The 27,051-nt window shown below is 45.3% G+C and overlaps 1 protein-coding gene across 6 annotated transcripts in view; it reads right to left on the reverse strand.

Annotated features, from left to right (window-relative positions):
* The window catches only part of C13h1orf21 (similar to human chromosome 1 open reading frame 21), a 217,115-nt gene that overhangs the window by 74,415 nt on the left and 115,649 nt on the right, over positions 1–27,051 (reverse strand). For 5 of the 6 annotated variants that reach the window (NM_001433973.1, NM_001105959.2, XM_087580172.1 and 2 more), the window contains 1 exon segment: positions 23,611–23,705. In NM_001433973.1, coding sequence (NP_001420902.1) covers positions 23,611–23,705 — 95 coding nt within the window. 6 annotated transcript variants of the gene reach the window in all.

Below are 27,051 nucleotides of genomic sequence, written 5' to 3' on the forward strand. Positions count from 1 at the left end.
TTTATGGAGACCGGAGAGGAGTTACCCCGGCTCCTGTCACTTACCACTCCTGGGGTGGGGTGTGTGTTTCTCTCAGAGGGGCTCATGTTGTGCTAACACATTTCTGAACTCACTGGTTTCAGATGACAACTCAGGTTTCACGCCCGCCATCGTTGAGAAACTGCTGCAAGTCATGGCCTCGCTCAGAGACACAGACGAAGAGACCAGCAATCCAGACACTTACTCATCATGACACGGAGCAGAGAGGAACCTGTGGAATTTTGCATTGGCTCAAGGGATTCCCTTGGATGCGATATGTATCACCGCAGAGAGGAACCTGTGGAACTTTGCATTGGCTCAAGGGATTCCCTTGGATGCGATATGTATCACCGCAGAGAGGAACCTGTGGAATTTTGCATTGGCTCAAGGGATTCCCTTGGATGCGATATGTATCACCGCCACTGACACTCTAGGTAAGACAAGTCACAGAGTCACTGGGGTAATGACGTGCCCGTGAGCCCAAGGGGAGAAGGCTGAGGATGCTGACAGTGAGCACCCAGAGTGACTTCGACCGTCCCAGGAGCTTTACAGGATTCCCTGTAATGGGAAGGGTGTAGAGTGTCTGCGAAATGCCTCGGGCCCCTGGCTTCCCTGATGAATTCAATCAGACACCAAACAAGAATGAACGTGGTCTTTATCGAACTTTTCTAAAAAACTGAAAAAGAAACACTTGCTAACTTATTCGCTAAAATAATCCTAACTCTAAAATAATCCTAATGCCAAAGCCAAAGCCGCTACACTACACATAAGTCGACTACAGACCGACACTGACACGAAACTAACACAGGGTTAGCAAACTTAATTTACTAACACTGGGGTAAAATAAAAAGGATTACAAGTCAAAACCGTACTGATTTTGCTCCTGGAATCCAGGATGGTTCAGCCATGTATGGATGAGGAGTGAGAGAGGGTCAGCTATGACACCATTTGTTAACTGAAGGAAGAGATGGGCCCCACATTACCCTCTTAGCTGAAGCAAAGAGGACTTGGAAAAATCGAACACTTATTCATGATTTAAAAGTCAAGAGCATGTCCAATACAGAGGTCAATGCTAGCAGCAAGCCACTGAACTGAGAACAGGACCCCCGCTGAAGGAATTAGAGAAAGGATTGAAAGAGTTGAAGGAGCTTGCAACCCCATAAAAACAACAATGCCAGCCAACCAGAGCTTCCAGGGACTAAACCACTACCGAAAGACTATACATGGACTGACCCAGGGCTCCAACTGCATATGTAGCAGAGAATAGCCTTGTTGGGCACCAGTGGAAGGGGAAGCCCTTAGTCCTGCCAAGGTTGGACCCCCCAGTGCAGGGGAGTGTGGGGGAGCAATAAGGGAGAATGTATAGGGGGAATACCTGTATGGGGAGGGAGGGGAAGGAATGTGGCTTATGGACAGGAAACCAGGAAGGGGAATAACCTTTGAAATGTAAGTAAAGAAACATATCTAATAAAAAATTAAAACAAAAAAAGACAAAAAAAAAAGGTCAACGATGTAGAAAAAGAAGATAAAACATAACCAGAGCTACATATAAATCCCACAGCAAACAGTAGACTCAACGCCCAAAAGCTAGTAACTCTTCTCTAGCATTCAGAATGAAGAACAAAGAATAAAATAAAAGTCTGCTTTCATCACTTCGGTTTGGTGTACAACTTGAAGTCCTTGAGCAATAAGCTAAGGAAGAGAAAGAAAAAGTATCAAAGTTATAAAAAGGTATGTTTGCAGATGACAGAAACTAGTATGGAGAACCTCACAAAATAAATTGTTAAAAGTAATACATTAAAAAAAAAAAACAACCCAACAATTGTTATTGTCCCAAAACCAATACCAAGCACAGTATGGTACTGATATAAAGGAAGATACAGAGAAGAACAGAATGGAACGGAAGTCCCAGAATGAGCTCTTGCACACTCGGTTGAATGATTTCTGGCAAAGGAGCCAAGATAGTGCAGGAAGGATGCATATTTCCTCTGAACAACTGGTGTTTGAAAAGATGGGCATGTGCGTGCACAAAACGAAGCTGGGCCCTAATCCCATGCACAGACCCAAGTCAAATGGATGAGATGTATAAGGCCCAGGACTACAGAACTCTCAAGACACAACAGCATAGACCTAAGTAAGTGCAGCACACATCCCAGAGCCACAGCGAACACTGATGCTGCAAGGACCAAGGGCTCCCGCTTGCTGCTCCTCTCCACATTACCAGATAGGGCACGTTAGGCTGGAGGGAGCTACTCTGACCTTCAACTCAGCACAGCTGTGCCATGTTGGTCAGAGACGTCTCTTTCTGCAGAAGGCAGCCATCAATGCCAGGGCCTCATAACTGGTCCAAGTGCTGAGGCTTAGTGACTGTGGAGTGGACAGTGCTTAAGGAGACCTCTACATGAACTCCCATGAGGCTCAGAGGGTATCTCAGAAGAGGGAGCAGAGAGAATAGAGGAGCTGGAGAATGGGGGGGGGGAGCGGTGGGCTGCTGTCTTCTGGATGTGATGTGATCTCTGTACTTATAACCTTTGAGCAAGCGCTATTGATGACAGAAAGCTGCAGGGGACGAGGGGGTCACTTGTCTTCAGAGATATGGCTGGCTGGCTGTTCATTCTTGTGGGCAGCACTGATGACTTAATGAGTTATTAAAAGCAAAACCGGGTCATAAAGGTGGGAGGAGTGCTGACTAGGGACTTGGGGATGGATATGACTAAGACATATTGTGTTTATCTATGGAACTGTCCCAAAATAAATAAAAAATTCTATTAAGGAAAAAAAAATGACAAAACTCTTGTTGCAAGACCTGAAACTATAGGAGACAGCAGAGTCAAACGATTTAAAAATATTATACTTGACAAAAAAAAAAAAAAACAAAGAAACAAAAAAACACTAAAGACCTGTACAACAAATTAAGATAGAACTGAACATCATTAAAAAATTTTAAAAAGTCAGCAAAAGACAAAGCCAACAATATTAAAGGGAAATTGCAGAACAGAAGAAGACATAAGAAAGAGATCCAATAAAACTAATGCCCAGAATACATAGAAAATTCCTAAAATGGCCAACACCTCCATAGATCACTTTCTTCTCACCATCCAGTCCAGGACCTCGCCTACAGGACGGGGCCATCTGCTTCCTGATGGGTCTTCTCTGTTCTTTATTTTTCTGGAAATGCCCGAGTAGACGCACACAGCGGCGCTTCCATGGTGCTTCTAGCTTCTACACCTCACCAAGACGACAGTGAAGATTAACAGTTGAATATGTTCAACAGACTATTATCCACACGTAAAAAGGGATTCTCACGCGGCATAGTGAGGGTTAATCTTGATGATACTATGCTAAGCGCAAGAGCCCATCTCCAAAAGACAAACCCTACAGATTCCAGTGACGTGGCGTACGTGGAGTAGACAAACATCAAGGCAGAAGGCAGAATGATGAGTGTGTGTGTGTGTGTGTGTGTGTGTGTGTGTGTGTGTATGAGATTAATTAATCTAATAGAATTTCCGTTTCTGAGGATGGAAAGGAGATGTTGGTGACATTTCCATACTGTGTATCTACTTCACCTAGAAAATGACAAAGATGGGATCTTCTATATGGATTTCGCCACAACTGAGCAAATGTCCACCCCAGTTATATTCAAGCGTTAGATGCAGCATACACCCGGCTTCAATAATGTATCTTTGTTATGCTTTCCTATCTTGGGCTTTGAAAGGGAGGGAATTGGTAATCTTCACCCAACAGAAACAAACTCTGTACTGATTTGATATAAAACAAAGAATGGATGTACAGATAGTTAAAAGGAAATTAAAGCCCCAGTCCTTTTTTCTCTAGAGTTAGGAGAGAGAATATGTTTCTTGTTTGTTCTCTCCTTTGAGGGACTATGAATCCTACCTGCCAGGAAAAGTAAAGCATTCCAGCGGGGTCTCGTGAATCTGGCAGTGTCTCCCTGCTGATACTGTCAGAGGTTTTCCCACTAGTTTATAGGCAGTTAGACACGAAGCCTGCATTGATTATTATAGCTCTCAAGTATCTAACCCTCACACAGGCTACATAGCACATGACGCTTATATTACAAGGCACAGCAGCGATTCTCCACATCTCTCCCAACAAGGTGTGACCTGTTACTACTTTCTAGTCAGAAAGGTATGCACAGAGGCTAGGGAGTGGTCGGGTCTTGGAAGGAGTGCACTCATCACCCCCCTTCCACCTCCGGCATTTTTCTCTTCTATTTGGCTGGTTGGTATGTGGAGCGGCGGACAGGCACGGAAGCGGCATTTTAAAATCCAGTTTGAAAGCTGCCTGTTGGATATGGTAGAGCAACAATACAGAAGGGGCCTGGGTCTCTGAATCTGGAAAGCTTCCACAACTACCCTGCAGACTGTCTGTGTGCTAGTGTTATGTGTACACAAAATAAATGCTTATAACAGGGTGATACTGTACTTGTGTGAGCTGGCTCACTCTGATGTGAGAGAGGCTAAAAGAAGACTCCAGTGGATCTGGTGGTAGATCGCAGGCTTTAAAGCAAGTAGGAAATTGAAGTTTGTGACCAAGGAAGCAGATGCACCAGACAATTCTCAACCCACTTCTTCCTCCAAGCAGTGGTCAGTGATCTGTTCTGCACTTGACCTCAGATATAACTGGGATTCGACTTTGATGGTAAACACAAGCAGCTTTTGGTGAGCACAGGGGAAAACACTGCCTCACTTAAGGTGGAGTCCGCCTGAGGGGCGGGGCTAACTATCTGAGGGGCGGGGCTAATGATCAGATTGGGGAAGAGGTTTCAACGTTTCTTTGGTTGTTCACTTGTTTTGAAATGACATTCAACAGAGAACGGGATGCCCGCTGTCTTTCCTGCACCTGAGGCTGTGGGTGAGGAGTTACAAAATGGCTGGGAAGTGCTTCAGGAGGCAACTTGTCTACCTGCTTATGCTTGAGATCCCGACTATGGAAGCAGGGGATGGGTAGGGCTCTTCTCTCCCTGCTGGAACAGCTCTGCTAAGGTTTCGCTTGGGAAAACCTCTTGAGAGGGCTGACTTTGCATCACGTGACAACTGAACTCGCAGGCTGAATTTTACACATCCCTCTTTCCGTGTCCCCTTTCAGCCGGCCTGAGTCATTTTTCCACACTCGCACTAGCGGGGAATCACAGCGGTGGGGGTGGGGCTCGCTTTCCTAGAACAAACTGCTCTTGTGCCTCACTGAACTTTGGAGTGCTCAGACTCTTCAATGCTGTCACTGTTTCAAAGCTGATGTCACATGCTGGATTTCAAAATCCCCCAGGGCCTCTGCTGCTTGAGAACACCTGAGCTCTGACCTCATAGGACCCGCAGCCAACCCTTCCAGATTCTCCGCCCCCATTGCTCAGTTTGCTAAGCATGACCTACGCTCCCCTTCAGGGTTACCTTTTCTCATAATCCCTCTGTGCACTCTCTCTCACGATCTCCCAAGTGTCTTCTTTCTGGGTGTCCTCGCCTACTCTCTCCGACTCTGAGGGAAAATAATCTTGGATCTTGGATCTCCACAGCATCGTCTGTTTAACCATATTTTAGTTTCTTTTTTTTATGTTTCCAAAACATCCCGACAAGTTGCAAGCACCTCGGGGATGGGATTATCCTCTAACTTTATTCCTCAACCATGGGGCAGTTCTTGGTTTTTGGAAGCTGTAGGGTCAATGTATGGTTCCTGAGTGACAGAGTGAGAGAAAGAGGGACCCTGATATACTAGTATGTAAATTAAAAAAATGAATACGACAGAGGACAGCAGTTATGGTTGGTAGTACTGCCTTACAGAAACCAGGCATTGATAATGCAGAAGCACTGAATGAGAGGCCACACTGCGCTCAGGAGACGAGAGAGAGAGAGAGAGAGAGAGAGAGAGAGAGAGAGAGAGAGAGAGAGAGGAAGAGGAGGAAGAAGAGGAGGAGGAGGAGGAGGAGGAGGAGGAGGAGGAGGAGGAGGAGGGGAGGGGAAGAGAAGCCTCCCATCTCCTTAAAGCCACGAGACTGACATTCAGAAAATTAAAACAGGAATTCCACCTCACTCCAAAGTAAACTGCAGGCCACAGTTGGCAAGCAACACTCCTCCATGGTTCTCCTTGTCTAAAGTCATTCAAATCAAAACGAAAATACCCACCACACAGACTTCCCAATGCACTCGGCTCCAAGGAGCCGGTGGCTGCGCACTGCATAAACCAGAGTGACAGGCGGTAAAAGGCTGTTTTCTGAGAGAAGGTGGTAAGGGAGTGTCCTCAGAGTGGTTACTGTGGGGCAGGCAAGTGGCACATGTTAGGGGGTTCAACCCAGGGCTGAAACCTGAAAACCTCAGGACTCCGGGAAGGGGAACCAAAGCCCACAGACATGATCATAAGGATTCCCCTACTCTGGTGTTAATACAACAGCCACGAGAAGCCACTGACTTTGCTCAAGACATGGCTCTAATAGTGGCAAGAATCACTGGAGCAAGCAGGGTGGGATGGAGAGCAGGGTGGGATGGAGGAGTGGTCATCACAGAGGCACAACAAAGAGCTGCAGAGTCCTGATGCAGTGGTTTTATTTTTTTAATATAAAAACTGTACCTGGGAGCTCTCTCCTGTGTTTGAGTTAGATCAATATTATAAAATTGGCCTTGCTTCCCAACCGCTTGGGAGTTTCAGGACCGTAAGAGCAGCACCTATCGTTTAATAAACCCTGGGAAGGGCGGCACGCTGGCTAGTTCCTTCAGCCTTCTCAGCCCTCTTGGAAGGTCAGCATGGCTGCTTCTGTTGAAAATCTGAGGCTCACACGGACTTGTCCGAGGTCGGACAGGCAAGGCCACGTGATCAGAGCCCACGGGCGCTTCTTCTCCATACACTAGAGCTGGCTCTAGACTTTTGCCAACATCGGATGCAAAATTCAGCTTGCTGAGGAAGATGAGAAGAAGAGAGAATTTCCTTTAAACAGACAAAACAAGACAAAGCAAAACAAAACAAAAACAGAGCCCACATAAAACTATTTGAGAGTTAAGGCCGTGGGTTACATACATGAATAAAAATCAAGACGGGAAGAAAACTGTTATTTTTAGACCAGCACAACAATGGCATGAAATTCGAGCCATGCTTCTAGTCTGTTATGGGGATAAACACTGACAGTGACCAGGTGGCTGGGGAAAGATAAACATGGGCCCTAAAACTGGCCCAACTACAACCCTAGCTGTGCCCCGCCAACTCCTGAGGGTCAGGGAGTAGACCAGCTCTCCACCCCAGTGCTGGCAGAAGTGGACTTTAAGCTCCATTTTCTTATAACTCACACTCAAACACTAGGAGAGAAAGTGTAAGAAAGTAGGGGGAACCCGGCCTCAATGATAGCCATGCAGCACTAATGGAAAAGGAAAGCCCACAAGACCTCAGAGGCAATTATAAATCCCTTGAAATAAACCTAGCACATGCTGTGAAAAATAGTTGGGAAGCAGATGTTACTCACTCTTATGGGTCACCCCCCACCCAGAGCTCCCAGGGACTAAATGACCATCCCAAGAGAACACAGGGATGGACCTATGGCTCCATCCGCATATGTGGCAGAGGATGGCCTTGTCGGGCATCAATGGGAGGAGAGACCTTTGGTCTTGTCAAGGCTCAATGCCCCAGTGTAGGGGAATGTCAGAGCAGGGAGGTGGAAGGGACTGGGTGGGTGGGTGGGTGCGGGGAGCACCCTCATAGAAGCAGGGGGAGATAGCAGGTTTCTGGAGGGGAAACCAGAAAAAGGAATAACATTTAAAATGTAAATAAAAAAATGTAATTAAAAATAAAAGAAAGAAATGAAGCAGAGCAGAACACACCTGCTCTGTGACAGAGATAACATCCCCATAGCTTAGGTGACAGTCAAGTTGGTGCTACAGGTTGGTGGGTGAGTGGGACCCAGGCACTAGAAATGGACGCAGGGTGGTGAGAAATAAGCAGCTATGAGAAAGGAGGGAAAATGGCAGACACAGCCAGCGCGGATGGCACTGAGAGGCCTCCAGAGAAGTGGGCAAAGAGCAAAGGAGAGAGGCAGCTCTCTAAAAACACCAAAGGCAAATCAAGACCGGTGAACCACTGACCAGAGCCTCTGCTGCATTAAGCGTGGTGCCAAGAAAAACCAAACAGGTAGAAAAGTGTACAGTCCACTTCAGATGCTGTGGAGAGCAAATGAGAAGCAATGAGGAGGAGTTAGGGGCTAGGGAAGGGAAAAGGCCTACAGACTAGTTACATGGGATGAATTCCATCAGGCTTTTGTGGGCAACGGTATCTACAAAAATCGGTTTGCTCCAAATACCAGGGATGGAGAAAGAGGAGTTTCTCAGTGGGGAGATGCTGACAGTGACAGGCCTTGGTGACCACAGTCACTCCTGTGTGGGGTAATAGGTAAGTATGATGACTGATATGATGATTGATTAAAGAGAAGGCAGTACCTATTAAAAAGCACATGGGACCGGGTATGGTGGCTTTCAACTGTAATCTTGCGAGGCAGAAGCAAGGGTGTCAAAAGTTCAAGGCCACCTGAAGCTACACGGTGAGCCTGAGATCAGCCCAGGATATATAGTGAGACCCTGTATGAAAAAAAAAAGTTATTTAGCATCGATCATGATGGATCAAATGGTCCAATGAGCATTGATCAAACGGCCTGATGAGATTGCTAAGACAAAAGGAACAGAAAATTGAGCATGAGTGAACCTCAAAAGAAAGAAAAAGAGAGTCATCTCTCCCCCACCCCTCGCCACCTCAGGCAGCTGGGAAAGCTGGCCCCAGGATCAGGAGAGCAGAGAGCTGGCCCTGCCCCTCACTAACTGCAGCTCCTGTGAGAGCTGACCCTGTCCCTCGCCTGGGAAGCACAATAGAGCTGGTGTAGGAGGGATGGGTGGCTCTGTCTAGAGGGTGAGAGCTGGCTCCACCGCTCATCTGATGTGAGGTGGAGTGGGTACAGGGTGTTGCTCCCCCTCCCCCACCCCTCACGATTTGCCTCTTGCCACCTGTGATGGTGGCTGTAGCACTCTGGAGAGCAGGCTATGTACCTCGCCTGACCAACACAGTGCAGCGGGCCCTGATGGAGAAGGTGTGGGTGAATCAGGCTCAAGGGTGTGAGAGCAGGAGCTGTCCCACACCCTGAGCAGCTGTAGCACTTGGGAGACTGGGCCCCAAGCCTCAACTGGGCAACACAGTGGAGCTGGCTCTGGAAGCATGAGTGTGGTGGGTGAGCTGGCTCCGAGGGCATGAGGAGCAGAGCTGACCCTGCCTCTTGCCAGTGGCCATATTGGGTAACCTAGACTGAGCAGGTGGGCCCAAAACCTACATCATCTGTGAACTGCTGGGGCACATGCTGATCTAAAACTGCAGCCTCTCCATGACACAGGGAAACAATAAGATAATCAGAAGAGGGCCCATAAAAACCCAATAATGGTAATGTCACAGAAGCCAGAGACATTAAGCTAGACTGATGACTCAGTGCAGTGAACATTTGCAGGTGAAGATGTGTGGACAGAGGGGTGGACTGCAACACACTGCAGCTTCCACAGCGATATGTTTTCTATGCTTTGCTTTGTTTAGTTTTTGTTTGTGTGTGTGTGTGTGTGTGTGTGTGTGTGTGTGTGTGTGTGTGTGTGTGTGTGTGTTTATTTTGGTAGGCAGAAAATGTAACAGCAGAGGGTGGGGACAAGGGGACGAGGAGATAATAGGGACTGAGATTCACAATGTGAAGCCCACAAAGAAAGAAAGGAGAACGTTAAGATCGCTAAGTAAAAGTGGATGATGTTACTAATGGGTAACAGAGGCATTTAAAAGTCAGAAGTCCTAGAATTAGTCTTATGCTGTAAGTGGACTCGAGTTACTTCATCCAGAGGGGGTCACTGTCACCAGCACCATCACTGTAAACATCACCACCCTCTTCATCCCTGTCAAAACTGTAACACTGTCACAAATGCATTGTCACCCATGACTCAGCACTTACGAGATGGCTGGCATCATCTTGTTTTAAATTTCAAAATGAATCTATGTGGTGGGTGTAATTATTGTCTCTGTTTTTGCAGATGTGGAAACGGAGGTTGAGAGTGACCAAGTTATTTTACCAATGGTCCTGAGTTAAATGGGATTATAACCCGTTCTTAAGTGCTTAGCTTCCCTGCAACCAGAAGAATGGGGTAGATATGTAAATACTTCTTTTAAAAATCACTATCTATGAACATATGCATTCCTTTACTTACGTGGTTGCTAGGGATGGGACTATGGGCCTCATTCAGGTTAGCACAATGCTCTACTACTGAGCGATGTACACTGCACGTATATCCTATTTACACTCTATTTAAAGGAGCAAAAACCATCACAGCAGCTGCTATTGACAAAGGACCCATATGTGCTAGGCACTGCATTAAGCATCTTATATCTGATCATTCTCTAACAGGAGATGCTGTAAATCTTTGGTGGCATTAGCAATGCACAGGGCCACCTAGCTAGTAGGCTGCACAGCCATATTTGAATAGTGTCTCTTTGACACATAAACTGCTTCTCTGCTATGCTACCCTTCTGGGGACATTAGAGCTAAAAGGACATGGGGTTGACTTCAGTTTTGACAAGGCCCAGTGACTGCTTCTGCCAAGTTTACTGAGGACTTTCAGGGGGAGCCCAATTTCGCAGACGTCCCCCAAACTCTGCGACCTCCTTACTGCCGTCATCCTCCAGTGCTCCCTCACCTTCTTGAGCCTTTCACTCTCTTTTTCTGGGCTGCTACATCTTCCTGTCTCCTCCTTTACAGGTAGGTGTACACATCTTTGTATGCCATTCCTCTTGTGCCACCATACCACGATAATGAGTAACACGTGTTCCTAACACACAGCTCTTAAGAACACTCATACATGTGTCTGCACGTGTGTAGCATTGATAACGTCTTTGAAAACAGCTCAGGAGTCACATTCCTCAGCAAGTAGTCACAGTCCTGCCTCTGGTGTCTCACGCAGATCACATGTGGACACTTCTCAGGGACCGAAGCTGCTCCCCCATCCACACACCTTCCCTAGCAAACTATAAAATCCTGTGTCTTTCATTTCCTTTCCGTCTCTAAAGCATAAGTCTGGCAAAGAGTAGATACTCAAGACGCATTTACTAATTGAATAAGAAAAATGGAATCAGGAAGAAAAAACGGGGGGTTATTAAATTAGGTGAAAACATATTTCAAAGAGTTAGTCATCAAAGCGCACAGAGCAAAAGTGGCCTTGAGGTATCATCTGTATTTACCATTACGTCGCCAAAAGTTTTTAAAACATGAAATGTTCATTTTTAGATCTGGGCTGAGACTGGCAGTCTCCATACAAGGCGGAGGCTCTAGGCAGTGAACGTGGGAAACAATAAAACCATTCATGACCATCGAGTCAGTGATCCTACTTCTGAAGACTTATCTAAGGAAATAAATCAAGGGAAGGAACGCTGTATTTGGGGGTGGGGGGCATGCTCACAGAAACACGGTGTACTATGTAATGATGAATGACAGGAAAACGACTAATACTCAGCTGCAGGATAAAAGCAAAGGGAAATCAATCTGAAGTACTTTTACACACCCATTAAAATTTAACACGATGACAGTAAAGGAAAATGGAAAATGATATAATACTAAAAAAATACAAAATTTATGCTGGCCATGACTGTGCAGCTATAAAAGCTATTATATGCATCTAACAAAGATAGATGGCTCTCCACCCCCACCCCGATGGACAATTATGAGGACAGAATTACATATGTCCTTTAAATCAAACTCGAAGACGTAGTGGCCCTGAAAGTGGAGTGGGATATACATTGAATACTGGATTTCATTTTATTACATGAACCACCCCAGGCAAAGGAGCTCAGCTTCTCTGAATTTACTGGACTCATTGTCAAATAAAAACAAAACAAAACGGTTTTCAATTGCTTCTCGTATTTCATTAAATTAATGGGTTATAAACATGCACACCTGACTGTGATGCCTAATGTTCCTTATTAACTAGACTTTAGAATCGCCAAGGAGTATAGACCCAAAGAAAACCTTCCTTCCTCACGTTGCTCTGGCCAGCTTAAGTCTTACCACTGAGAAACATACCAGCAGTCAGTAGCACTTCACAAAGATTAATTCGCTGAATCTTCAAAAATCTTGTAAGATAATGCATGATTCTGTAGTCTGGAGTAGAGTTAAGTATAGCAAAATAATGACTTTCAAAGGCTTCCAAATGCCTATGGGATACAAGGTCACTCCTGTTCGCTACAGCAGGCTGGGGGCTGAGGCTTTCCTTGCTCTGTGTCATGTCCTCAGGAAACTTAGGCTCAGAGAGGTGCGTAACCGCACTCTAGTTAAGAGTGCAGAAGGTCTGAGCCTTGGCATCTGGGTTCACAGCCAGGTGTTTCACCATCATGTGACCCTGGGTCCAGTTTTGTCCGGGTGTGTTCAAAGCCCTTCAGATCTTAAGTCTTGTACTCCGTCATGTCAGGCCCGGGAGAGTTCTGATTGGCTGCCATGATTCTCCCTGGCCTTTCTTCCTGCTATCCCTCACCCTCCTTTCTCTCACTGCCCTCCAGTCCTTGCACAGTTTTCTCACAGCTCCTCAGGTAACTGACTGACTGTCCCGATGACCACTGCTCGTTTGGTCTGTGCTCAGAGCTTGGACATTAGTAAGTGCCATCTTTTAGACTTCTTTTCCAGTCTATTTCTTCTGGAATATGGACATCACAAAGAGGCCATGTTTCTTGCAATTTTGTGATCCCTTTTACTTCTACTCTGGGCCCATACATGATTACTTGTGGAATGAACAGCTCATCCCAGCACAGAGGTTACTCCCAGCAATGAGGCAAATCTTGCAGCACTGCTCAATATACACAGACAGGTAAAGGAGCATGTGGCCCTCCACCGAGGTTTCTACGGGACTTTAGAGTCATGTGCACAGTGTCACATGTCCACCTTTTAGACCCATTAGGAATTTCCATGCAAACATGCTCCTCGTGGGTTTGCCTCTCAGCAGCAGACAGAGGACTTTTCGTACTCCAGACCACACCCAAAACCAAGCCAGGAACTAAGTCAGTGACTAATGAATTCTTACTATGTGAGTGAGTAGATGGATAGATGGATAGAGTCAAGACTCTTTTTTCTGGGTTCTGGGTTCCACTCACTGTGTATTTTAGATTTAGTTATTTTATTTTCATGTATATGAGTGTTTTGCCTGCATATAAGTATGCATCATGAATATTCCTGGTGATTACAGAGGTTAGAAGGGGGCACTGGATTCCTTGGAACAGAAGTTATGGATGTTTGTGATAAAATACGTGGGTACCGGAAACCAAACCCAGGTCTTATGCAAGAGCAACATGGACTGTTAAGTACTGAGCCTTCTCTCCAGCCTCCGACATCTCCATCTGTAACACGCTGGATTACCTCAGTAGCACACTATTGGACTCCTTGAAGATTGTGTAAAAATAAATCAACAAGTCAAATAAAAGGGTCAACCACTGGTCCCTTTGTGCTGAATCTTGAATCTTTCTGTTTCTTGTCAGAGATTGGGAAGTTACCAAGAGCTTTAGCCCTGTAGAGATTTCCCTCCCCCATTTTAAAAATAGGAACTTTACTTTTGGAAAAGTAAAAGGCTATTTTTAACTTAAGCATCCTTTGAAAGCAGAGAAAGTGAGAAGATTCACTTGGTGAACCTGCTCTCTCTGTACCCTCTGTGCTGCTCAGAAGTGAGGCGCTACCAGAAAGCTCTGTGGATGAAGACGCCTTCAAAAGTGGAAATAAGAAGAAAGACTGGTGAGTCCAAAGCTGACCCTAATTATCAAGGCCACCGGGGTAACCAAGATATGCCAAACATTTAGCTAATTAGCAGGCTCTTGAGACAAGACAACTGGCTAAAGATAGACACGGCGTTTCCTCATTAATGTGTGATTTAGACAAGCAATTATCATTCACTATAAACTCTGAATTTGTTCTTTCTCAAATTTCACATGCCATATGGGCTAATCTAAACTTGAAGGCTCGAAGTTAAGATTCGGAATCTTCCACTTTAAATGCAACAACTCAACAATGACCGCCATATTAGGACTCTTAGGAGAGTCGACAGTTATTATGATACTGTACTTATGTTCAAAGACTAAAATTGGAATTCGAATGATTCCATGGGTCATGGGTCACAGAACAGTAAAACCATGATTCACAAGCACTGAAGTGCCTGGAATCCTCTAGAAAGTTTTAAAGGCATAGGCTACAGATCAGTGGTTCTCAACCTGTGGGTCACAACCCTTCCAGGGGTTAAACAACCCCCTTTCACAGGAGTTGCCTAAGACCACTAGAAAACACAGAGAATTGCATTACAATTCATAACAGCAGCAAAATTACAGTTACGAAGTAACTTTTGAAGTTATGAAGTACTTTTATGGTTTGGGGTCACCACGGCGTGAGGAGCTGTATTAAAGGGTTGCAGTACTAGGAAGGTTGAGAGCCACTGCTCCAGATGTAAATCAGGAAACAGTTGAGAGGAACAGCAGCTACCTTTTATTAAGAACCTACTATGTGCTGCTGTCTATTAGGTGTTACAAAGAGCATATAACTTATGCCTCAGAGTAACCCAGACCTGTGACCGTCATTCCTGTTGTGAGGAAGGAGAGCAAGGTTTGCAGCGTTTGCTGTTGGGTCAGGTTGCTGAGTTAGAAGCAAGGTTGGTGCTTTATCTCAGATTCACTCTGAGACCTGACGGACAACAGGTCTCTCTGTCCCCTGCAGTAGAGAATGTGCCCGTGGGTACTAAGTGCTTCCAAGGGTGCGTCCTTCAGGACAGGGGCATGAGGTCCTATTTGTCTTGATCAACTTTTCTTTTTGAACAGGAACTAGATCAAAGGGCTCAGTAGAGATGTCTGAAGTCATTCCCCGCCTTCAAGCAAGTTAGTGATTATAGCAGGACTATAGCTCCCAAAGGTAGCTGGGACATTCTCCCTGTCCCTTTGCCATGCCTGTCACTCTGCCATCAAGAAGTGGGGTCTATTTTCCTCTTCTTTACACCTGGTAGGCTCTGTGACAATTACAGGGAGTGCCGCTGCCTGTACAAAGCCAATTATCTGCTGGAATGTGTGACTACCGTCAGCCTAACCAGCTACAAGAATCCCACACCATGTAGAAAAGTCCCAGGTGGAGATTTGACCTCCAGGTGAGGTCACAGCCTCTATGAACTGCAGCCCTGTGTGCAAACCACCGTGATCATCTAGCCAAGCACAGCCCATGTCCTAAGCGGATAACCCTGAGATCCCAGCAGAAGCTTCAGAAAGGAAGAAAGGTGCTAGGCAGCGTAGAGGCCCGCCATTAGATATAACACCAGCGCATCAGATCGGTATTGATGGCAAAGCCTAGAAGAATCAACTGTACCTCTCGTAAGCAACTAGAATTTTATCTTGGGAATAGGTTGTGCACACTAAAATACCATACGTACTTCAAGTGGTGGTTGGGCTGTCATCTCAAACTCGCTTATTGAAAGTTAACTTCAGAAAGATTCGAGGGACTCCAACAATGTTTCCACGGAAACATTTTACTTACTGTTTGGATTACTTATCCATAGGTGTGGGTGGGAAGGGGAGGGATCTTTAAAAACGTAGGTCTTTATTTTTAGCCCAGAAACAGGGGTAGGGCTTACAAAATGATTCAATACACTGGGAGTGACTTTACCACCGAACGCCAAATAGTTCTTATTTTCTAAAAGCAACAGCCCAAATGTAAGCTTGCCCGTGGTGAGCTTTAGAATATTAATAGCTGGATTTATTTTCATTTTCCACGTCAAGTTCTACCCAAGACAGCCAGAGGGAATTCAGCACTAGTGATTCCAAGTAAAAAGCCCAGCGTCTTCCAGGTGGCAAAATGCACTGACGAGTCATTAAAAGTTCCCGCTGCCTGCTAGCTCACTCCTCACCGCCGAGTAATATTCCACGGCATGCATGTGCCATAGTTTGCCCACTCATCCGCCAAAGACATCTTGGTTTCTTCTAGTGTCAGGTGATTATGACTAGAAGTCTTACCAGGAGTCTGGTGGCTTCTGTATGGTTTTTCAATCAATTCAGGAAATAGTCTAAAAGCATCACTGCTGGACATGGGGCTGGGCTATATTTAGCCCTGCAAGTTCTATTTTTGTTTGGGAATGTTACATTTCTATGCATATGAGGTATAAAAACATAACCGGTTCTCCCGGGACTTGTGAATGATTTCCCTTATTTTTACTCACGTCTATCTTTTGCCAAGGGTGCTTTAAAGTAACTCGAGCAAGTAGTATATTTATGAACAAGGAGAAGTTAATTTTGGAAGCACAGCTAAACAACAGGCATGAATGCTCGGCACTGGTGACACGTTGTCTGACCCCTCTCCCCGTGGCCAAAGGGGACTGTTGGATAGCAAGCTTCAGCGCTGTGGGGGTTAAGGAACCTCTGCAGAGCAGCAACAAGAGCACACCTTCCCCTTCTGACTACAGCTGCTGCCTCCCGTTGTCCCCTGTAGGCTCAGCATTGCCACAAACTCTGGAGACCCTGGACAACATCTGGGAGACCCAGAGTCACGCCAGCCTTGCGTGTCTCTGTTCTAACAGTGAGCCTTCCGCTTTGTTTCTGGACCAATCCTTCCTTCACATACTCCTTCCTGTCTCCAGAGTCCAATCTCACTTCTGGTCAGAGTTCCCTTAAACATAAAAATCCATCAAGGAACTGTTCACTTCAGCTTAATCAAACCTCCAAATCGCCAGGTTATGGGAAGTTTGCCCACATGTGAAAACCTGTAAGGTAGCACCCATTCAGACAAAGAAAAACAAGACAGCTCATCGAGTTTGCAAAGAGATTGTTGTCACTCTCAAATGTTGTATTTTACACAGTAGGAAGAAATCTGGCATCAGCTATCATGCAGAACGCTGAGTAAATAAATTAAATTAGCCCCATCACGCATGGGAAGCAGGCAGTTAGAGCAGCATTTTCATCTGTCTATTATGATATTGACAGGCTAAGCAACACGCCCTTCTGCTTTTAAAGGAGAAGGATGAATATTTTATACCTTGTTCATTTATTCTTCCCCGTCCTTTCCTCCCTTCCTCCCTCCCTCCCTCCCTCCCTCTCTCTTTCTGCTTCCTTCAGAGTTTCAGAATTAGCAAGAACCCTTTGAAGATAAAAGCCGTGAAGCTGGTGAATCTTTCATCTCCACAAAGTCCAGATATTATCTTCTCACAAACGAAGGAGAGACTTTGACCAGAGCCCAGCTTTTGGACACATGATGGCTTCTTTGGATACTCTCGCTTCCATGGTATAAATTATTAAACTGGGGTGAAGCTACCTTGTGAGTTTGTCAACAGAGGAGCGAAATTTATACACTCTGGTTTTTATTTTTAGCGTGACAGAGGTTATAATAGAGAAATCTGAACAGCCTGCGGAAACGGCACACCACTGTACTATGGCTCTAAGCACTTGGATGACATTGGCTGTCACTCTTTTCCCAGACTCCACTGTTGTAACGGAGCCACTTGCAAACAAAATGTCCATGTGTGAGAGCAAACAATATCTAAATGACCTGAACAGAATGCCTCCTTCAAGATGGCTTCTGTCAAGTTTTACTTAAACATCAGGATCACAGTTGGAAAAGGGAAGCAGAAATCTAAATCCAAGCATTGCTGTGGCAACTCTATCATGTTCAAGGCTATTCCAGAGGCTGTCTATGCTGGGTAGATGCAGACCGAGAACAGATCTGTCTAAGACCATTTAAGGAAAGCATCTTCAAAAGCAATTACTCTGACAACAATGCTGGGAACGGAAGTTATCACCACCCTCCACCTTTAACTTAGACCAGCAGGGTCTGCTCTAGTCAGTTTGTATATTCGAATGCTCTATTATACTACATAAGGTGACGACTACCAGTCAACTCGGAACTAATGTGTCACCCAATGGCTATGTAAAGCCAGATGATATGCCAACTAGTCACAGAGACTTCCTTAAGTACTCCACCAGCCTCCCAAGTCACTGATGAATCTTGTCCCTTCCCCAAGACTGGCTCAACTTCTCCTTCTGCTCAAATTCTTTCCAGTCACCAGCTGATGACAAGCCAGTCCACTATGACTCTCCTAAGATCCCAAGTGAGGGCCCACCATTCTATGCTAGTTCTCTCCTGCCTTCCTGAGGCCTCACTAAGAGACTCCCCTTACTTCTTCTTGCACCGTGCACATCAGTCTCCCTTAGAGTTTCCTGAGAGATACCACTTGGCCTCGTCAATCCTTCCATTCCTTCAGTGTGCCTAATGTACCCCAACTGACGGTCAGAACTGAGATCACTGAGAGAAGGATTTATTCAAGAGACAGACGGTTCTGGGAGCACACACTTTGCTCACACTCTCCTTGCTATATGCATTAAGTATGGGAAAGAGAAAAAGTAACCCGAAATGGATTCCAGTCATTTTCTTCTATGCTTTCCTTTCATGATGGCCTTGCCGTTGTTTCAGAAACCATTTTTGAGGAGCTGGGGTGCAGCTCAGTGGTACAGCACCTGCCTTGCACACGTGGGGCTCTGGGCCCAATTCCTAGCCCCTGGATCCCCCCAGCCACATTTGCATCATTAATTTCTGTGTATAGTAAAGTTGTGTATAACTGATCCTTTGTTTCCTGCAAGTACACCAAGAGGATAGGTTTTTTTCTCAAGGGTAGTGGATGAAATGATTATCTAGAACCTACTTTTGTTTCTGCCGTAAAACACCAGTAACATCAGTGGATCCGGTGACTGCTTAACTAGGTAGGGCAGTGATGGCTGGAGCTTGCAATGGACTGTATGGGCTGTTATGTTTTCACTCCATAACATGCTGTTCCCAAATCAGGAGCCAGGCCTCTGCTCCTCACAGGAGCACTCAGAAGGCTGAGCCAACAAAGCCCTCCTCCTTAGAGACTAAAGTACCTTTGTCCGACTTGAAAACAAATTACCACAGTGCCAGAATAATCTGGGGAACCTTGAATGTACTCAGCTCAGCCGGGGAAAGGAAATGGTCCAAGATCGATAAAGAGACAGTCAGCAGTGGGAGAGAAGGACGCCACCAAAGTCCTCTGCTCGCCTACTCTGCCCTCCTCTGGCTGACAGTTACCTGGAAGAACTTCAGCCTGATGTCCACCTATACTACAGGGGAGGAAGAGGATGCCTTACCTCTGGAGAACCTGAACTCTTCATGTGCTCGGGCCGAGCCTGACGCTCAAGCGGTAACCACATTATTTATCTGCTGCTGTGGTTTAAATATGGAATCTCCTCCACAGGCTCATGTGTCTGGACACGTAAATCCCTAACTGGTGGTTCTGTTCTGGAAGGCTCTGGAGCATTTAGAGGTGGAGTATTGTTGAAGGAAGTAGGTCGCTGGAGGGGAGGCCCTAAGGCTTGACAGCCTGCCCCACTTCCTGTCTGGTCTCTGCTTCCTGCTGCATCAATTATCGGGGATACACGTGTCACCCTGGAACTGCCCAGGACCTTCCTCTTCAAGATGAGAACTATCCCCAGGGGCTGTGGCCAAAATGAACTCACGCTCCCTTAAGTTGCTTCTTTCTGGGTATTTGGTCACATCCAGGCAGGTAACTAATTGTCCTTGCATAAATAAAGTACAAAACATGTCTTCTTTTACTTGGTTGTGGGAACTTTTCAGTGTCTAAAGGTCCCTAAGCCAGGAAGTCCCTCCAAGTTCAGACACCCCCCTTCCCACCAACTCACCTAAGCCCCAATCTGAGGACACATCTAAGCTCTGATGGAGTAGAGATGCTTCATGAAGCACCCCCACTTCTGTCACTGCCAGCTCATTCACCTCGTTCTAAAGAGGACCAGGGATGTTCCAGTGGCCCGGGAAAACGAGACATTCAGAGTCAGCGCTCTGCACTATTTGGTTCCTAAAAAGAGTCATCTAACCTTGCATTTGAGGACAAGTGGTCAAAGGCAGTCGTCAGTAAGATCAGCGGGCTGGGCTTTGAACAAAGAAGTCGTTTTGCGCTGTAAAGGTTGCTGTACAAGTCACAGGAAAGGTAAACATAGTGGAGAAAGTTAAGCCAGCGCAGTCCACATGGATTTCTGCACTGCTAATTATGAGACCATCTCTATGGGTAAGCTTACATGATTAGAGCACACGCTGCATTAGCACCCAGAAGTTTCTGTCTTTGCTCACATGCCCTTCCTTCCTTACAGAATGTAACTGATAATCAGACTCATTTGGTGGCCATGGTCTTGGGCACTCAGCTCCCTGGTAATCGAAACTATTTGGAATCACAAATATCCTCTGGTTTGTGTTTCCAGTTGCTTCTCAGTTCAGAGCTTTGTAGGGCGGGAGCCCTCTTGCCAGGGCCACTTTCTTGCTTCACCGGCTAGATGCCACTGCTCTAAAAAAACTCATGTGTCTAGCCCACTGTCTCTCACCAAAGATGTTTCCTGATTTCAAGTCTTTTTGGTGATCTAATGTGCTGATATTTTGGGGAACTGCAGTGCATTGTGGTATGTTTGGAAACATACTCACCAGCATCAAGTATGACCACACTTAAAACTAAATTCCACTCGACATCCCTGCTGAAGTGCATTAGAACATCTCTTTTTTAAAAAAAAAAATTTTGACTCTTAACTATTGATTATTTAGAATAATGGTGTTTTTAAAACCTGTTTTTTAATCTTTAGTTATGTGACTGAATATCTGTGTGTGGATCTGTGCACACGGTGCCTTATCCTGAGGCACCCAGAAGAGAGGCCTGGGTTCTTTCCAGCTGTAGTTTCAGGGTGTTAAGAGCTGCCTGACAGGGTTTCTGGAGTCTGGCTTAGGTTCTCCACAAGAACAGGAAAGTCTCTTAACTACTGAGCCATCTCTTCCGCACCATGGAGAGTGGTGTTTTAGGTCATCCTTCAACTCTAAGGACAAGACAGAAATCAAAAGTTTGTGTTGTGTATCATTAGAGGGAAATGAGTCTTCTTATTTAGACAAAGATATCTTGGAAGGGTGAGTAAGATCAAGGCAACACTTGTCAATCTAGGAAGCGCAAGTTCCAAACAAGCATAGGAAACAGACTGGCAGCGCACGACTTAACAGCTACTGGGGGGGGGGGGGGGAGGATGGCCTTTGAATGGTACGTGTTAATGAAGGAAAGCGAGATGGTGTTTTATTAAACATCGAGGAAGGAGGGCTTCAGACGCTAGCAGAGGCAAAGGGTTAGATCCTGCCAAGTCTAGAATATATGTTTAAATTATTTACATGCAAAACTGTGAACTCCCATAGAACGAAACTGAACGCATCTTAAGTTTCCTCCTGGCTGACTTCTAGTGCCCCCACCTCCTGGAATCTACCTACCTGAGACAAGGAGAAAATGTCACCATCTTGCTTATGACTGCAAAGTAGTCAAAACCAGAAAACTGCTATTACAGCCCCTTAGAATAAATCAGTTTTCTAATTTTTAAATATTAAATATAATGGTGTGGTGTTCCCCAGGAACTGTGCTAACATCGTATGTAATTTGCACAGTTTCTCACTAAGGAGAGTTCCAGGATCGTGCCCACTGTGCAAATCAGTTAGCTGAACTTGGTATGCCACTAGTTTGGAGCACATCTGTATCTATGAATCTTCACACACACGACAAACATTTGTGGGAAAACACAGAGCGCTGCCATTTCAGGTTCACTTTTAAGACTCCTACCTGGCATCACAGTACATAGATCAACACGGAAATTGGCATGGTTTTCTCAAAAAACAGTTCCAGCTCCTTATTTTTTTTTTAATTGCTACCTAGGCTAATGTAACTACTGTTCTCCTACTGACAGACAGAAAGGTCTTCATTCAACTTTCTACCGATATAAACAGCACAATTAGTGACTGTCTCGTGCGAGCTTCCTCATGCAAGCTTCTTCGTGCGTGTGGGCAGCCGCCCACTGTCTACAAGTTGTAGAAGTGCTGGGTCACAGCTCTGCACGTTTAAACTGCCATAGACACCAACCACGACGACACTGTCCTCTCACTGGCCCATCAGCATATATTTTCCTACAATCAGGTCAAGATCTGGTATTATCAAATTTCAAGTCTTTGCCAATCCAATGGTTGAAAAAATGGGATCACGCTTTTAATTTTCATTTCCCTAATTACAATAAGTAGTATGAGATGACACCACCCAAACAGGTAATTAAAGCCACTGAGTGAAAGTAGGGACATATAAAATGTATATGTACCCTAGACGTATTATTTTACTTTAAGATACCAAGATGCAGGTTTCTTTCACCATCTTCTGTCACAAGAACATGGATGGCTTTTCCTTTCCGGGAGGGACAGTGAGAGGGGACCCCCTCCATACCTTCACTGACCACGTCCTCAGTTCTCAATGCACAGCTGAGACTTCTGTTTGATTTCTCAAGTGAGAAAGTAAAGGCCCTCGTAAAAGACTCTGAACGTAGAATTCAATTAAACGGCAAGCTTTTAATAACACGCCTTCATCAAGACTTTTCAAAGCATTCCATTTAAATTTCACTGTAACAGCTCTTGCCCTGCTGGTGTTTCACTGGCTTGCATATTATTTAACTAAATTACATAATTACAATGACATTCAACCAGCACAAACTGGTTTGAGAGCCAGCACACCTCTGGCTCTTGGAAACAGAAAAATCAAACGAACAAAAGCTCAAGTGTTTTTAGAGATCAGCCCACCAGAGACCCAGTGAAGCATGCCTTGCTGGTCAGTATCCTTCAGGTACACACAGAGAATGTGTCTCTGAGAGAGTGCGCAGTGTCCAGGTGATGGAGAACAACTTTGTGTACGCCTTTGACGCTCTACGCTCTACTTGGTCTATTTCTTCTTTTTTATAAAGAGATTACCCTTTTCTTGTTTATTTAAAGGGACTCTTTATATATTCTGGATATGAGTCCTTTCACCGTGTAATGATTACAAGTGTAAAATACATGCAAAATATGAACGAAACCCATCATATACCAGTGCAACCGAATAAATGTACGCTCTTAACTATTTTAAACTCTGAGAAGTCAATTAATATGATAACTGCCTAAATATTTGATCGAGGTGGGCTGCTGGGGAAGAATGTGCACAGTGATCGATAACAGAGCAAGGAGCTCGCTGACCCCGACTATTACATGTCTCGCATTAACTCAAAGGTGCGGTGCCTCTGACACCATGAACGTGAAGAATGGGCTCTTTGGATGCGGACCTATTTTAGAATTATGCGGTTTTCCTTTGAAAGACAACTTCCTCGTGACAGGGTTCAGATGATGAAACTCTACTACTACTCAACCTGACTTGAATCCGAGTTAGGAGGCAAGGGGGCGGGTCCTCCTCCTGCACACCTCAATCCTACATCACGGGTTTCAGCTTCACTTCTAGAAACATAAGTTTGCTGAGTTTTCCCTGGAGCATTTCTTATCAGGATTAAAAAGGGACCTATTCCGAGACAAACAGGATACAGGCTAATGGTGCAGCTTCCAGGCAAGCTAAGAATAGCAACAGCATTTTCAAGAAATCTTGAACCAGGGTGTGAGCCTCAAATCAATGTGCGATGCAGGGTTTTTTTCTTTTTTTTTTCTTTTACAACAGTCACCACAAGTCACTGTTAAAGGAGAGCCTCCGTCCTTACCAGGTTTTCTTGGTTCCTGGCTGCTATTTTCTGCTCCTCTTCTGCCCCGTTTTTCATGTATTTGACCTCTTCCACGGGTTTGATCCTATACTCATCTGAAAGACAGAGAACACGAAGGTCTTTTACCACAATGGCAGAAAAGTGTCAGCAAAGCAAAAGCCACGCGCCAGACTCTACCCCGGGTAGCTTACACGGGGTTCATCTGGAGCAGTCTGGAAGAAGCATGCATGGACAGCTTGGGTCCCTGTCAGTAGGTGTTCTGCCTGGCCTGCTGGAGGGCTGGCTGAGGTTCCCAATCCAGAGAGACCCTGTGTGACCACAGACACTATATACACACCGAGCACACTCTGAAGATGGAGGCGCTTCCAACTCTCAAAGTCTCTGGAATCCAGGCACACTGGGGAGCACCACACCCCAGCCAGGAGCACGAGAGCATCCTCCTTTATCCCTAGGAAACCGTTTGTAAACAGTGTCTGTAGCAACCTATTTCAGCTGGGCATTCGCTCCTTAATTTTTTCCGCTTTTGGAAAATATAGTACCGTTTATGACTACAGAGTTGTAGTGACAAATAAGACCAATTGGAAATGGGATCTTTATTTCATTTTAGGGCCCTTCCATTAAATCTGAGCCTAACTATCAACTAGTTCTAAGTGGGACTGGTAAGGCCCCACTGCAGAGAGCACAGGGGGCTGTAGAGGAACCTGGACTTGAGAAGAGAATACAGATCTCAGAGTCAAACCCGTCATGGGACAAAAAATCAGGGAAGCAGGCACCCAAAGTCCTTCTCCAGGACAGAGATTTGGCGATGACAAGGATGACATTTTCACCAGGTTCCTGTCAACAGGAAACGACTTGGGCACACTGAGTTCAAAAACAAGTGTGATTTTGACTCATCTTTGGCCCAACTTGTGGGGGAAGAAAAATCACAGAAATTAGGGAATTAGAAAACTTCACCGGCCAGTTGCCTCAAAAATGGTACGGAGTCGTCTCTAAGAAAGCCAGCTCCCTACCACTCTCTCTGCGAGGCTAGGTGCTTCCTCTCCCACTGAGGCCAGATGAGGCAGCCCAGCTAGAAGAACATATCCCACATACAGGCAACAGCTTTTGGGACAGCCCCTTCTCCTAACATTGGTTCAGGACCAATGTGAAGGCCAAGTTGCACATCTGCTGCATGTGTGTGGGGAGGCCAAGGTCCAGCCATGCTTACTCTTTGGTTGGTGGTTCAATCTCTTGAGAGCCCCAAGGGTCCAGTTTACTTGACTCTCTTGGTCCTCCTTCCACTCTACCTCTTAACACAGTGTTTCTGAAATCTAGCTAGAGTGACATCTATTTGTGCTTGGCAAATGTTTGTATTGTCCTTATGAAGCTAGTGTATATGTGTATAAAAAGACCCAATGTTTATGACTCAGCCATTTTTGGTTTTTCCATTTAGTAAATCAAGGTAGATCTTGATTCTATTATTTTTTTCTGTATTTCTATTGTATGTTTGTGCATGAGTGTGGTGTGTATGTGTGTTCTGGATTCATGTGGTAGCCAGAGGTCAATCTCTGGAGTCTTCCTGTATCTTTTTTTTTTTTTTTTTTTTTTGGTACAGGCTCTCTTGTAGAAACTAGACTTGATGATTCAGTTAGACTGCCTGGCCAGCAAGTCCCAGAATTACCCTATATCTCTGTCTCTCCAAAAGTGGGATTTCAGGGGCACATCCTCCCACCTGGCTTTTTACATTCATGCTAGGGATTTGAACTCAGGTCTTCACGTCTAAGTGACAAGCACTTTACCATCTCCCGTGCCCCTTATCAACTTCCTTCTAAAGAAATCTGAGAGACTTTTATAGAATTACAGCGATGAGCCTTTCAGGAATCCTGAGTCTAAAATTATCAAGTTCACAGACAGATGCGAATTGACAAGTACAAAGTAAAAGTATTCCACAGCCCATTATGACGGCTCATGTGTGTTTTCCCAACACTCAGGAGACTGAGGCGGGGAGATCTTGATGTTGAGGCCAGCCTAAGCTACATAGTGAATTTGAGGTCGGTTTGGGCTACGCGGCAAATGCTATCTCAAAACAAAAAACAAACAAGAGACTCTCATCCTCTGATTTGCTATTCAGATGAAAAAAGGAAGTTAATAATACCAACACGTTTAATTAAGGATTGTTTACTCATGAATTGCAAAAACACTGCTAATTAAAAAAGAACAGACATAATTATGTTCCCAGTATAACCATGCAGAGATCAAAATAAAGGTAAAAACATAAAAATAAAAAAAAAATTAAAAAAAAAAACAACAGGCATCCCAACTTTGGTTTGAGGCATTGATAGTTATAAGCCACAGCATAATGACATAATTGCCATGGTTTAATTGAACAAACACATGCTTAGTTGAGCCTTCAATTATTAAATTCAACAACTATCACAATCTGGTAGACCCTGTTCTACCCAGGGCCCCAAACCTCATGCAACAGGACAGGGAAGATTCCAGATCATTATAGAACACAGCAGAGACTTCTGGGAGACCAGACAGCTCTCTGCACATTACATAGCACAGGTGTCCCCTGGAAAGGGCCACCTTTCTTCCCCTGCCCACGGCCCTCTACAGTCTGGCCCACCCCAGCCCAGTCTGACCAGATACTGAGCAGCACGATAAACAATCACTCTCTTTTCTCAGCCCTCATGGGATCATAGCTATTAATATTTTTCTCCAAGGAAAGGGAAAAGCTCCTGCGAACACGGGCTTTCTTCCTTTCTTTTCATCATCACACAATCCTGACCAATTTAGACAGCAGGTAGGTTTACGGTGTCCTTAGTAGCCTGGCTGGCTGGCCAGGGGCTCTGTTGGGACAATTCGATGTGACTACTAACGAAGAAACTAACATCTAGGACTATGAGCTTGGCTTATCACCACTACTCACACAATGCACTATGCATAATCCATCCTGGAATCAGACAAGAAGTCAGCAAAACAAAACCCCGCAATTTAAAAATAACCAAATACGTAATAAAATAAAGTATAATAAAAGGGCCTGTCAGATTTCTGAAGGCTGAGGCCTGAAATGGAGATGGGCATCTGGAGACAGACAATCCATTAATGAAGACGCCATACATTTCCATGGAGATGTGACCCACAGGAAAGCACTCTGCTTCAGGCCTCAGGGTGGGGTGGACCCAGCATTTCGGGTTATGGCAGCAAGATATTCACGGCCGAAATCTACATTTTCTTCCGTCAAAGGCACAGGTGAGTTAAATTTTGACCTCAGGCCCCTTTTATCAGAGCCTGCACTGGGGGGACAGCCGGAGTCCTGACAGCAGCAAGGTGTGGCCACTGGCTGATGAGCAGAGGCTAGACTGTCTTTCTCCCTCACACCTGTCCCCCCTCTCTCTGCTGATCTTGTCAGGTGGCTTATTAAAATGCATGCCAGACACACAGGCCCTGTAAACACTT

The sequence above is a fragment of the Rattus norvegicus genome, chromosome 13 (assembly GCF_021556685.1).
Source record: "Rattus norvegicus strain SHRSP/BbbUtx chromosome 13, alternate assembly SHRSP_T2T, whole genome shotgun sequence".
Lineage (NCBI taxonomy): Eukaryota > Metazoa > Chordata > Mammalia > Rodentia > Muridae > Rattus > Rattus norvegicus.